Here is a 15,134-nt window from a genome sequence, read left to right on the forward strand (position 1 = left end):
TTTAATTTTCGTCTCCCTTCACTACCTGAATAATTTCTTTTATCTCATCATACATTTCATCAATTTCTTCATCATCTGCAGAGCTAGTTGGCATATAAACTTGTACTACTGTAGTAGGCATGGGCTTCATGTCTATCTTGGCCACAATAATGCGTTTACTATGCTGTTTGTAGTTGCTTACTTGCACTCCTATTTTTTTATTCATTATTAAACCTACTCCTGCATTACCCCTATTTGATTTTGTATCTATAATCCTGTATTCACCTGATCAAAAGTCTTGTTCCTCCTGCCACCGAACTTCACTAATTCCCACTATACCTAACTTTAATCTATCCACTTCACTTTTTAGATTTTCTAACCTACTTGGCCGATTAAGGAAGATGACAGTCCACACTCCGTTCTGTAGAATGTCAGTTTTCTTTCTCCTGATAACAATGTCATCCTGAGTAGTCCCCACCCAGAGATCTGAATGGAGGACTATTTTACCTCTAGAATATTTTATCCAAGAGGATGCCATCATCATTTAACCATACAGTAAAGCTGCATGCCCTGAGGAAAAATTATGGTTGTAGTTTCGCCTTGCGCTTAGCCGTTAGCTGTGCCAGCACAGCAAGGCCATTTTGGTTAGTGTTACAAGGCCAGATCAGTCAATCATCCAGACTGTTGTCCCTGCAACTACTGAAAAGGCTGCTACTCCTCTTCAGGAATCACACATTTGTCTGGCCTCTCAACAGATACCCCTCCATTGCAGTTGCACCTTTGGTATGGCTATCTGTATCACTGAGGCACCCAAGCCTCCCCACTAACAGCAAGGTCCATGATTCTGCACTTAATAGATAAAATATAGTTGCTTGAAAACATTATGATTTGTGATGTTATCATCTCCAGGAACAATAGTTTCCAAATATCCAACATCATCATCAGAATCTTCAGCTGATTCACTGCCTTCAGAAATAGTAGTACCAATCTCTCCATTATCATTACATGATATTTAACATAATTCCTCTTTTTCATTCAAAATTGCTAATATTTCAGGACTACTCAAACACTTTCTACTCATAAGATAATTCTATGACATACTGAGGTAAGACACAGCTGAGGCAAGAAACCATAACTGTGATTACAAAAGCAAGCAGGAAATGTTTGTTCTATTTTCATAGAATCACATTCAAGTACAGATAAATAGATTGGTGTCACAGTGACTCCAGTGATACTCAGCGCAAAAATCATGAATAAGTTTTAAAGAATTGTAAATTTAAAGCTAAACAAAACCTCAATTGATACAAATGAATCAGGAGCAGAAAGTCATATATTTTGAAAATAACGGTTTTAAAAACAAGGAAAGTATAAATTTCAGATGTATTTATGTGGTTATGTTGACTCCAGAAATAGTAGGAAGGTTGAGGGTTTGAGTACCTTGTCGAATTTCTTTTAAGTGTGTTGCAGATGTGAAAATTGTATTAATTTTTCACCTAAACTTAAGGCGATTTACATAGTGATTCTGGAAACTGAGGGCAGCATCAATTGTGCATAGTTTAGGTTGGCCAACACACCATGAGAATGATGAAATTCTGAAAAGAATTTGAAATCACAACATTCAGTTCATTTACTAACTTGGTCCATGTCAGCTAATGACAACTTGTGGTTATTAGGTAGGAGGAGGTGTGGAATATATCAGAATTATTTCACAAAAGCTGAACATTGAACAGAACTTAAGTAGAGCAAAATTTCTTACATCTTGAACAGAATCTTGGGGGATGCTCTTCTTTAGCACAACATGATCAGATACGATCTAGGAAAGACACTATCATTCATGGAACTGTTTGAAGAAGTTGTGTTAGGTTATCAGTGCTATATCTATTGAGATCCCACAATGGAAATGACTGAGGAACTTGTAGGTTTCAAGAACTGAAGATAATTGGCAGTTCACCATACACACTAAATACTTGTGTGTTTGGGTATTTGGTGGTTGTGTGCGTGAATGTGTGTACTGTTGCTAGAAATAGAGCTGGAACTCCAAAGCTAATGAGAATGCTGTTTTCCTTTATGTGTTTCTGTGCTTTGTGGAGTGATCTCCTGTAGTTGAGTGATTGCATTTCTGTTATTTTACTTGTTGCTCCATCCAGGAATTTCCATTATTGTTAAAACATTTTTAGTCCTACACATAAGTTAAAATTCCCCAAGTTTCTGTCTTCTTCAATGCAGATAAAGTCTTACAAAACTGCATGAATGTTTTTCAAATATCCTCTATTGTACAATATTATTAAATATGGTAGGTATGTTAATCCTACTAGTACGGCACACTACATCTGTTTCATATGTGAATTATCTTACAGTTAGTTAATGTATTCCCTGGATCATTTTGCACAATAGGTCATAATGAAATGGAACAACTCATTTTACATTCACATGGGAAATTAATTTGTACATGTGGTTATATTTCAAACATTTCCATGTAAAAGAAAAAAGATATACAGATGTGAATTATTAATATCCACCTGCTAACTTTTACACATTACAGTAATAGAAATTCTTCTATGGAATGGAGGGAGTTGTCAAGGAGAAACTTTCTCAGTTTGTTATCAAATTTTACTTTTCAGTCTTCCAGACATTTTATGTCACAGTACAAGTGATCAAAAATTTTTGTTGCAGCATTTTGCACCCCTTTGTGTGTTAAAAACAACCTTAATATGGGCTAATGAATCTAATTTTTTTTTCTGTTATTGTAATTATGTATATCATTGTTCCTTTTGAACTGCACAAATATTTAAAAACATCCATACAATGTATGTTGTTCTATGGATGAATAAATCAACCAGTCACTCGATCAGTTTACAACAATGTCCATGAGGAAATAAATATATTGTGAAGCAGTAGTCAGAATACCCAACTCACTAAACAGATGCCTACAAGATGATCACCAGTGAGCACCACATATTCCGCAGGCATTATTCCAAATGAAATTATTGGATGGAAATGTGCAAACTACGGTGGTCTCCAATATTAAAGCAACAAACCACTGTTTTTGCTTTCTGTGTCTAATTCGATCATACACATGGTCAATCAGACGTCCATATGATTGTATTCATCATGGAAAATGGCATTCCAGTGTACAGTGAATCATGCCAACGATAACATCAGGGCACGTATGAAATGAGGTAGTGCTGTCAGATAACCCCACATCCACAATTACTGCATACACAGTCACAAACAGTGTGGTATGTCATAGAGAAGATGCCTACAGACTCTCTGCAGCGGAGGGCCATAGAAAGAAAGGAAGCAGGACAGTTGTAAACTGATTTGGCATGACGGCTTAATGTGAATCATTGTGTTGTTTCTTGGGTGTGGCAATGGTGTATAGAGACCGAAACTGTATCCAAAATACCAGGGCAGGGATAACCATATGTGAGTACAGAAGAGAGGACCATTATTTGGCTGGAAGGGCATGGCATTACCACCTTAGAGTTGCATGGCAATTGGCACGTGAGCTCACAGCATTCACTGGACATGTCATATTGAGGGAAATGGCTTGCATAAAGCTTTGGCAAAGTGCCCTTTATTCTCAGAGACATGTTGTATGTCTACCTCTGATATGTCTTTACAAAAGTGAACGTCTAGAGTGGACTCATCAACATGCCACCTGGATTGTCTAATGGTGGGCCAATGTTGTTTTCACAGATGAGTCTTGATTTAGTCTGGAAAGTGGTTCTCAATGGATTCCCGTCTGGAGGGAACTTGGAAAATGATTTTGGGACCCAAAAATTGTGGAAAGAGGCCGAGATTGAGGAGGACCCCTAATGGTGTGTGCAGGGATTATGTGTACCACTCGAACCCTTCTTCAGGAAATTGTACAGGTCGATCAGCAATGTTTAACTGCTATCAGGTATTGTGATGAGATCTTGGGACCCTATCTGTGGTTATTGGGTGAGATGCTGTGGGCCCAGACATTGTGTTGATGCACGATAATGCGTGACCTCATAGAACAAAGGTGGTTGATGTTTTCTTGGAAATGGAAGATATAGCACGCATGGCATGGTTTGCTTGCTCTCCTGATTTGAATCACAAGAGCATGTCTGGGATGCAGTAGGGAGATGGGTTGCATCACACCAGTATTCATCAATCACTCTCCAAGACAGTGTGCAGCTCTCGGCATTACTGCCTCAACATGAGAATGATGACGTCATTCACATCATGCCCCATCATTGTCAAGCCTGCTGCCAAAGGTGGTCACATCCCATACTGAGCACATTAACCAGTTGTCAGAATGTGTGTGCAAATCTGTTAAGTTGGAGAAACTAAGAACATTTTTGTCTACCATTCTGAAAGTTGCAGTCATTTGCATTCTGTATTCTTTACATTGTTCATACTTTACTATCACCTGTTTACACTGTTTTGTGGCAAAATAAATGCAGCCTTGCAAAATTTTCTTTTGTTGCTTTAATTTTGGACACCACTGTATGTCAGATTACTGATTTGTCTCTCCCCAAGATTTGCAACGATCCAAAGCGCAAATGTGGCTGAACTAAGTTGGTTAAGGAGTTTCAAAAAGTGCTTTTAACAATTTAAATTCTTGTTGATAATAAGAATTGTGAAGTTTCTGTCCTATTTATTGTTTCCTCACCCTGTGTTACACTTATCATTGGTGTAGTACCTCTAGATGTGCAGAACTGAATATGTTGTGTCTTTTTAAAATTGAAGATGGGACCATTCACAGAAAACTAGTCAATGATACTCTTACAAACTTTATTTACTATTTCATCTGTTTCTGTGTGTATGGTTGGACTGATTACAATACTATTATCACCTCCAAAAAGAACTAATTCTGCTTATTGTATATTAGACAGAAGTTCATTTACATATATTAGAAACAATAGTGGACTTAAGATTGAGCCTTGGAGAACCCCTTACGTGATTTCTTCCCAGTCAGTATTATGGGCCAAAATTATATTGGTTGAATTAACAAAGCTTTCTGCATTCTTTTGGTTAGATATGGTATATTGGTTGGCTATACCATCAATCCCATAAAAATTCAATTTATCTAGAGAATAATGTTTTTCACACAGTCAAATGCCTTAATTTGGTCACAGAAAATGCCAACTAGTGCTATTTTATTGTTTAATGCTTGTAAAATTTAATTAGTGAACATATAAATGGCATTTTTAGTAAAGAAACTTTTCTGAAATCCAAACTGTGAGTTGCTGAGCATATTGTTGTCGCTACGGTGAGATACTATCCTAGAATACAACACCTTCTCAAAAGTTTTGGAAAATGATAGCAGTGGAACAGGTCATTGGTTATTGACACCTTTCTTATCACTTTTCTTAAAGAGGGGTTTAATAATAACAAATTTCAATCTCTCTGGAAAAATGCCTCGGGATACTGATGCGTTAAATATTTTGGGTAAGACTGGGCTTATTACATGGGAACACATCTTTAGTGCTCTAGTGGTAGCACTACCAAAACCAGTTGAGATTTTGTTTTTGAGAGAATGCATAATTTCCTTAATTTCAGAAGGAGAAGTTGGTGAGACATTCGTATGACTGAATTTTGTGAGAGCTAATTTTCCAACATACTGTTGTGATTTTTTTCTTGAGCTGTTTATCCCAATGCTTTCTGCTATATTTAATTAACGATTATTAAATATGTTTGTTACCTGTGGCTCACCAGTTATAGCTCTTCTGTTCAGTTCAGTAGTGCTGTTACTTTGTTCTGTTGTCTGTTGTCTGGTTGTCATGTCTCTCATTTCACTACATTCCACATAGCCTTAAGTCTGTTGCCAGAAGTACTGATTCCTACAATGCATATGACAAAATATACATAGGTGATTCTGAGGGGGAGGGTGGCAAGAGGGGGCTCTTACCCCTCCTGAAATCTCGGTACAGGATTTTTCTCATAACAGAATTTTATTGAATTTCTAACAACGATTGTTTATGACACTACTAAACAGCAACTTAACATTGATTGCCATGACAGAAGGTACTGTGAGTTTAACAACTAACTGTATTGAGATTTCTTGGTTTTCACACCATTCACAAGAAATTATGCTAATCCCTTGATCCTATTCTGAGTTAACATGGGTGCAAACATGTACAGAGTGGTACAGAAATAATATCAGAAATCTTTTGTCTGCCTCTTCCTTGTACAGCTGCTTTCGAGCTCCAGAAAGGGACCAATCCAATTATGAATGTTCTTATCATTAAGACATCAAAGTAATCTATCTTAAAAATAATAATTCCATAACTATGAGTTGACTTCTTGTCAATTTTAGTTCCTGAGGCACATCTGTTTTCTAACTCTTGGTATCAATTACATAAAAAATAGCATTTTCAGAAATTTGCCTCACTTTGGAAAAATTTATGCAGACACCCAAGAGAATATTCCATGGAAATAACTTATTGTAACATAGTTTTACTGTAACTAGGAATAATGTAAAGCATCTTCTGATAAACTTTTTATGATGAAACTGACTAAATGCAAAACTGTTTAAAATTAACTTGTTCTATTCTATTTTCATCATTCATTTATCAGTGTACTGAGGTCTAAGTTTAATCACATCAGGATAGGCTAAATTTGAGAGAAAAAAGAAATGAATTTGTGCCACACCTTCTTTGTTATTTAGTATTACTGTGGTCTTATCATCACATGATAACAGAAACTATTAGAATTTTATATATTTGCTTTGTTATCATAAGCCTAACATACCAAACCAAAGTGTTATTAGTGTCATCTGAGTTTTAAGTGACATGTAAGCAGTGTTTCCTGATTGTCTGTAATCCTTTTATTTCTGTCTGAAAGATGGAATGACTACATTCCTTTTTTATTTTCCCACTTAGGGCAGATATTTTATGTGTGCATAATTGAAATTAGTTTAGTACTTATTTTAATTACTCATTTATTCTTCTCCCAGGTGGCTGCAGAAGATGATTTTCCAGTGTTTGTCTGCTCAGACTGTGTTGATAAACTGAACACTACTCATGAGCTTGTTGTTATGTGCATTGAATCTAACAACAAGTTCAATGAGTACTTAAAATCAAAAGAGGAAAAAACAAAGGTAATTATCATGATACTTTACTGTATTTAGACATGATATGTAGGTTTTTTTTCTGAGAACTAATATGTTACAAATTTGAAAACAACTTTTCAAAACTGTGAAAAAATGCACTGTACATAAAGGGCCGTAGGAAAACAAACACATTAGACAGCTTAAAAATTATTGCTTTGAGAAAAGGTGCAGCTTTAAAAGCATATCTTCTACTTCTATTTAATTAACTTCACCAATATATATTAACTGAAAACATCTCCCGTGTACTTTATTCCCTACAGTTTTAATAAGAACCTCTGTTCCAAAATTCCATACAATTTTTGTTGTCATTTATCAATGGGGAACTTGTTGAAGACTTGGTTACAACAAAATGATGCCTCACTAAAGTCTGCAAAGACTTTGAGAATATCATTTTGAAGTCTGGTGTCAGACAATAAACTTTATGTAACTGAATATTATGAACAAATATGATTAAAGAAAAAATATGATAACAATTGATTATAAGGATCCTGAGATGAACAAATAATAATCTTAACCTTTTGAGTTACTGACCTTCACTGAATTATTACTGCTTATTTTGTGCAATAATAACTTTAATGATGCTTGGTACTTTAGTACAGAAGCCCATTACACTTCATGCAGAATAATTTAGTACTCCCATCTGTAAGTTATCACAATTAGAGATATTCCTAAGTGATATAAAGTTGAACTTAATTTTCTTTTATAGATGGTTTCTTGTCAAAAAGGAAAAAAAGTTTCCACTAAAGGTCCAATAAATTACTAAACACACATTTAAACAAATATTGTATGATGAGAGAGTTGCTCAGCCGTTCTGTACCTCTGAAGGTTTTCATTAAATGTTATGTCAGAACCTGACCTATTGCACTTTTGTATCTATTAATGTAATTATTGCCTAATGTGTTAGATGTTTTCTATTTCCATAATAACCTAGCAGCAATAAACTTATTCTTGTTATAGTTTTAAGTGTGGCGAGAATGCTTGTGGTATCAACTGGTGAAATCTGTACAGTGTAAATTGTCATAGAATACATAAACAAACCAAAAAAAAAACCATATGATAGGGGATTTCTGAAGAACCTTGGCAGCTTTTGATAGAAGATATTCATAATTTTGAAAGATGTATTTTTTAATCTGAGTTTATTATTATTTCTTTTAAAAACAAAATGAGACTCCAGTTATGTATTTTTCTGAGTAAGACTTTATGCTACTCATAATATTATACATTGGAAAGATCACAGAAAAAATCAGTAACATTTTTAAATTCTTTTCTATGAACTTCAATTAATAAAATCAAGTTCCCTGTAAAGTACTTAATCAAATGTAAAAAATAGTAAATGTTGTATGGATTTGTTGGCCTGGATATCCCACAGGGTGGGTTCAGCTACCTCACAGAAGGAATGGTCTTCCACATACATTGGTGCCTCTCCTTGCAGATATGTGAGAATTGTGTCTTGTGTGTATTTGTGGAGTTTAAAACAGTGTAATGGAGGCAGGTGTAGTGTAGTGGTGTCTTTCTGTTGTGTGATGATGATGATGATGGAAGAACAGGAGGGTGGAATGCAGTGCTGGCATACAGCCTACTCCTCTCAAATGGCATGTAGCATGCTGCTGAGTTTACGAGGTGCATTCAAGTTCTAAGGCCTCCGATTTTTTTCTAATTAACTACTCACCCGAAATCGATGAAACTGGTGTTACTTCTCGACGTAATCGCCCTGCAGACGTACACATTTTTCACAATGCTGTCACCATGATTCCATGGCAGTGGCGAAGGCTTCTTTAGGAATCTGTTTTGACCACTGGAAAATCACTGAGGCAATAGCAGCACGGCTGGTGATTGTGCAGCCACGGAGAGTGTCTTTCATTGTTGGAAAAAGCCAAAAGTCACTAGGAGCCAGGTCAGATGAGTAGGGAGTATGAGGAATTACTTCAAAGTTGTTATCACGAAGAAACTGTTGTGTAACATTAGCTCGATGTGCGGGTGCATTGTCTTGGTGAAACAGCACATGCGCCGCCCTTCCCGGACGTTTTTGTTGCAGTGCAGGAAGGAATTTGTTCTTCAAAACATTTTCGTAGGATGCACCTGTTACTGTAGTGCCCTTTGGAATGCAATGGGTAAGGATTACGCCCTCGCTGTCCCAGAACATGGACACCATCATTTTTTCAGCACTGGCAGTTACCCGAAATTTTTTTGGTAGCGGTGAATCTGTGTGTTTCCATTGAGCTGACTGGTGCTTTGTTTCTGGATTGAAAAATGGCATCCACGTCTCATCCATTGTCACAACCGCTGAAAAGAAAGTCCCATTCATGCTGTCGTTGTGCGTCAACATTGCTTGGCAACATGCCACACGGGCAGCCATGTGGTCGTCCGTCAGCATTCGTGGCACCCACCTGGATGACACTTTTCACATTTTCAGGTCGTCATACAGGATTGTGTGCACAGAACCCACAGAAATGCCAACTCTGGAGGCGATCTGTTCAACAGTCATTCAGCGATCCCCCAAAACAATTCTCTCCACTTTCTCGATCATGTCGTCAGACCGGCTTGTGCGAGCCTGAGGTTGTTTCGGTTTGTTGTCACACAATGTTCTGCCTTCATTAAACTGTTGCACCCACAAACGCACTTTTGATACATCCATAAATCCGTCACCACATGTCTCCTTCAACTGTCGATGAATTTCAATTGGTTTCACACCATGCAAATTCAGAAAACGAATGATTGCACGCTGTTCAAGTAAGGAAAACGTCGCCACAACGTCACAACCAATGAAAAGTATTTAAAACAGTTCTCATTCTCGCCACTGGTGGTAAAATTCCATCTGCCATACGGTGCTGCCATCTCTGGGACGTATTGACAATGAACACGGCCTCATTTTAAAACAATGTGCATGTTTCTATCTCTTTCCAGTCCGGAGAAAAAAAATTGGAGGCCTTAGAACTTGAATGCACCTTATAATATCCCCATCCAGTAGATGGATCTCCATCAACAGTGCCACATGTCCTCACTTTATGAGACACTGCGGAGAGGTTTGGAACTGAACCCAGGTCACTGGCACAAAGACTGGTGATCAGCAACTTTACACCACCACACCACATCCCCATTCCTGCCAAATACTGACAGCAAAAAATTCATCCTCCACAAGGATTTGATCCTGCTTACCTCTAATTTGAATGCCATTGCTCAGGATTAATCAGACAACACACCTGTGGAGGTGGGTATGTAATAAAATGATGTCAGATTAAGAGATAGTTAATGAGTTAATCTCCAAAAAATTAGTATTCCTTCTAGCTCATGCTACTTTCTCAAAAATTCTTGGAAAGACTGGGAGTGATATTTGCCCAATGCTCAAGATTGATTAGTTACTAATGAATGTTACTACTATTTCAGTTTTCCAGGTAAAAGACTTTCAGTCATTGACTAGTGGCAAAGCTAAGTTTACTGGATGAAATATTAGCCACACCCTTAAAGGAGCACATTGGTACTTTAAAGCAACATAAATGTTGTAGAGCTGGTACCATCCAGTCATATGACCCTCCACTGCTACAAATGTAGCTAGTGACTTGATCTGTATATATGCAGTTGGTTACATGGTTTCAGCATAGTAAGATGGATCAACATGCAGGCATAATATAATGGCAGAGAGGAGTTATTGTCCTTGTATGTTCCTGTTACCTCACAGTGAACGAAATCATCAAATTTGTGGATGTGTCAGTGTGGGCTGTCCAGTGTGTCTGCAACAAATGGTGCACCACTTTCTGACATGTAACTTAGTATAAGAGCAGTGCTCATAAAATGATTCTAACTGACAGGGACCAGAGACAGGTGTCATGACTTGTCAGTGGCAATTGGCTGCAAACCTGACAGTAACTGCTGCTGTCAGTGAACGCAGATCCATCTCACCCAACTGGCAAGTGATAATTACAAAAAGGAACTGCGTGCAGTTGAAATTTTTGGTGCAGGCACATTGCAAAAGGCTATTACTCACTGTGGCACAAAAAGTTACATGTCTTCATTGGACCAAGCAACATAGACACTGGGCAGTCGATGACTGAAGGCATGTAGTGTGGTCCAGTGAGTAATTATTTTCTCTCTTTTCAAATGATGCGAGGTGTCAAGTTCTTCTATGGCCCAATGGGACAGTGAACTCACAGAGTGTGGTGGGTGCAATTCAGGGTGGAGGTGGTTCTGTGATGTTTTGGGGATATCTTTGTACCTTTACTTGGGCCTACTCATCCAGATTACTGACCAGGAACTGGGATGTTTATTTTGACATTCTTGGTGACTGACTGTTGCCGTTTCTTCTAAATCTTCATGATGAGTATGTTGTGGACACCTCCATATTCCAACACGATGTTGTTGTTGTTGTGGTCTTCAGTCCTGAGACTGGTTTGATGCAGCTCTCCATGCTACCCTATCCTGTGCAAGCTTCTTCATCTCCAAGTAATTACTGCAACCTACATCCTTCTGAATCTGCTTAGTGTATTCATCTCTTGGTCTCCCTCTATGATTTTTATTCTCCACGCTCTGCTCCAATGCTACATTTGTGATCCCTTGATGCCTCAGAACATGTCCTACCAACTGGTCCTTTCTTCTTGTCAAGTTGTGCCACAAACTCCTCTTCTCCCCAATTCTGTTCAATACCTCCTTATTAGTTATGTGATATACCCATCTAATCTTCAGCATTCTTCTGTAGCGCCACATTTCAAAAGCTTCTATTCTCTTCTTGTCCAAACTATTTATCGTCCATGTTTCACTTTCATACATGGCTACACTCCATACAAATACTTTCAGAAATGAGTTCCTGACACTTAAATCTATACTCGATGTTAACAAATTTCTCTTCTTCAGAAATGCTTTCCTTGCCATTGCTAGTCTACATTTTATATCCTCTCTACTTTGACCATTGTCAGTTATTTTGCTCCCCAAAGAGCAAAACTCCTTTACTAATTTAAGTGTCTCATTTCCTAATCTAATTCCCTCAGCATCACCCGATTTAATTCGACTACATTCCATTACACAAGTTTTGCTTTTGTTGATGTTCATCTTATATCCTCCTTTCAAGACACTGTCCATTCCATTCAGCTGCTCTTCCAGGTCCTTTGCTGTCTCTGACAGAATTACAATGTCATCATCGAACCTCAAAGTTTTTATTTCTTCTCCATGGATTTTAATACCTACTCCAAATTTTTCTTGTTTACTTTACTGCTTGCTCAATATACAGATTGAATAACACCGGGGAGAGGCTACAACCCTGTGTCACTCCCTTCCCAACCACTGCTTCCCTTTCATGCCCCTCGACTCTTATAACTGCCATCTGATTTCTGTACAAATTGTAAATAGCCTTTCACTCCCTGCATTTTACCACTGCCACCTTCAGAATTTGAAAGAGAGTATTCCAGTCAACATTGTCAAAAGCTTTCCCTAAGTCTACAAATGCTAGAAACATAGGTTTGCCTTTCCTTAATCTTTCTTCTAAAATAAGTCGTAAGGTCAGTATTGCCTCATGTGTTCCAATATTTCTATGGAATCCAAACTGATCTTCCTCAAGGTCGGCTTCTACCAGTTTTTACATTCGTCTATAAAGAATTCGTGTTAGTATTTTGCAGCTGTGACTTATTAAACTGATAGTTCGGTAATTTTCACATCTGTCAACATCTGCTTTCTTTGGGATTGGAATTATTATATTCTTCTTGAAGTCTGAGGGTATTTCGCCTGTCTCATACATCTTGCTCACCAGATGGTAGACTTTTGTCAAGACTGGCTCTCCCAAGGCCATCAGTAGTTCTAATGGAATGTTATCTACTCCTGGGGCCTTGTTTCGACCTAGGTCTTTCAGTGCTCTGTCAAACTCTTCACACAGTATCGTATCTCCCATTTCATCTTCATCTACATCCTCTTCCATTTCCATAATATTGCCCTCAAGTACATCGCCCTTGTTTAGATCCTCCATATAATCCTTCCACATTTCTGCTTTCCCTTTTTTGTTTAGGACTGGTTTTCCTTCTGAGCTCTTGGTATTCATACAAGTGGTTCTCTTTTCTCCAAAGGTCTCTTTAATTTTCCTGTAGGCAGTATCTATCTTACCCCTAGTGAGTTAAGCGTCTACATCCTTACATTTGTCCTCTAGCCATTCCTGCTTAGCCATTTTGCACCTCCTGTCGATCTCATTTTTGAGACGCTTGTATTCCTTTTTGCCTGCTTCATTTACTGCATTTTTATATTTTCTCCTATCATCAGTTAAATTCAATATTTCTTCTGTTACCCAGGGATTTCTACTAGCCCTTGTCTTTTTAACTACTTGATCCTCTGCTGCCTTCACTACTTCATCCCTCAAAGCTACCCATTCTTCTTCTACTGTATTTCTTTCCCCCATTCCTGTCAATTGTTCCCTTATGGTCTCCGTGAAACTCTTTACAACCTCTGGTTTAGTCAGTTTATGCAGGTCCCACATCCTTAAATTCCCACCTTTTTGCAGTTTCTTCAGTTTTAATCTACAGTTCATAACCAATAGATTTTGGTCAGAGTCCACATCTGCCCCTGGCAATGTCTTACAATTTAAAACCTGGTTCCTAAATCTCTGTCTTACCGTTACATAATCTATCTGAAACCTTCGAGTATCTCCAGGATTCTTCCATGTATACAACCTTCTTTTATGATTCTTGAACCAAGTGTTAGCTATGATTAAGTTATGCTCTGTACAAAATTCTAGCAGACAGCTTCCTCTTTCATTCCTTACCCCCAATCCATATTCACCTACTATGTTTCCTTCTCTCCCTTTCCCTGCTCTCAAATTCCAGTCACCCGTGACTATTTAATTTTCATCTCCCTTCACTACCTGAATAATTTCTTTTATCTCACCATATGTTTCATCAATTTCTTCATCACCTGCAGAGCTAGTTGGCATATAAACTTGTACTATTGTAGTAGGCATGGGCTTCATGTCTATCTTGGCTACAATAATGCGTTCACTATGCTGTTTGTAGTAGCTCACCTGCACTCCTATTTTTTTATTCATTATTAAACCTACTCCTGCATTACCCCTATTTGATTTTGTATTTATAATCCTGTATTCACCTGACCAAAAGTCTTGTTCCTCCTGCCACCGAACTTCACTAATTCCCACTATATCTAACTTTAACCTATCCAACATGATAACAGCCACATTTGCAGGGCGACGTGTATCTTCTTCATTTGACATATACTCATGAACTTGATCACACCTCGAATGACTTGCAAAATCATCCAGTCTGCATCCTATAGAGAATGTCTGGGACCATCTGGAAATGCAGGTGAAACATAGCAATCAGTATCTGTTCCGTTGGGTAGGTCTGTGGGATTTAATGTACTCTTAAGTTAAGAAAAACAACACACAAAAAAGGAATGAATAGGACACAAATCAGTAGAAGCATTGTAGAGGTTCAGAGGAACAGATGATACAGTTCCAGTTAAAATGTATGATTTATTCAAGAGAAGGAACTTCACAAATGGAGAAAGTCAGTAACATGTTGTTCGACCTCTGGCCTTTATAGAAGCAGTTATTCAGCTTGGCATTGGCTGATAAGAGTTATTGGATTCCCTCCTGAGGGATATCATGCCAAGTTCTGTCCACTTGGCATGTTAGATCATCAAAATCCAAAGATGGTTGGAGGGCCCTGGCCATAATGCTCCAAACATTCTCAACTGGGGACTGCTGTAAGGGTGCCATGGATGACAACCAAAGAGGTGCTGCTGTGAAAAGAAATGGCACCCCCAGATCATAACCCCTGGTTGTCAGGCCATACAGCAGGTGATGGTCCGGTTGGTATCCCATCACTGGTGCTCAATTCAAAGTGTGACTTATCACTGAAGACAATTCTTCTCCAGTCAATGATATTCCATGTCGAAGACATGTTTTGAGATGCCTCAGATGGTGGTGGGACACCAACTTGACTATCACTTGCCATAGGCCAAACCCAGGAGTTATGGTTTTAAGTGCTATCCGTTTTTATAGCAGCACCACTTTGGTTGTCATCTGTGGCATCATTACTGCACAGTGGTATTTCAACAATATTCTATGCCCCATTTTGTTGCCCTA

The 15,134-nt window shown here is 38.0% G+C and overlaps 1 protein-coding gene across 1 annotated transcript in view; it reads left to right on the forward strand.

Annotated features, from left to right (window-relative positions):
- The first annotated feature begins 1,777 nt into the window (after nt 1-1,777).
- The window catches only part of LOC126467022 (uncharacterized), a 40,008-nt gene continuing 26,651 nt past the window's right edge, over nt 1,778-15,134 (forward strand). The window contains exons 1-2 of the mRNA XM_050096434.1: nt 1,778-1,841; nt 6,834-7,051. Coding sequence (XP_049952391.1) covers nt 1,778-1,841; nt 6,834-7,051 — 282 coding nt within the window. The remainder of the gene's footprint in view (nt 1,842-6,833; nt 7,052-15,134) is intronic.

This window comes from Schistocerca serialis, chromosome 1, assembly GCF_023864345.2.
Source record: "Schistocerca serialis cubense isolate TAMUIC-IGC-003099 chromosome 1, iqSchSeri2.2, whole genome shotgun sequence".
Taxonomy (NCBI): domain Eukaryota; kingdom Metazoa; phylum Arthropoda; class Insecta; order Orthoptera; family Acrididae; genus Schistocerca; species Schistocerca serialis.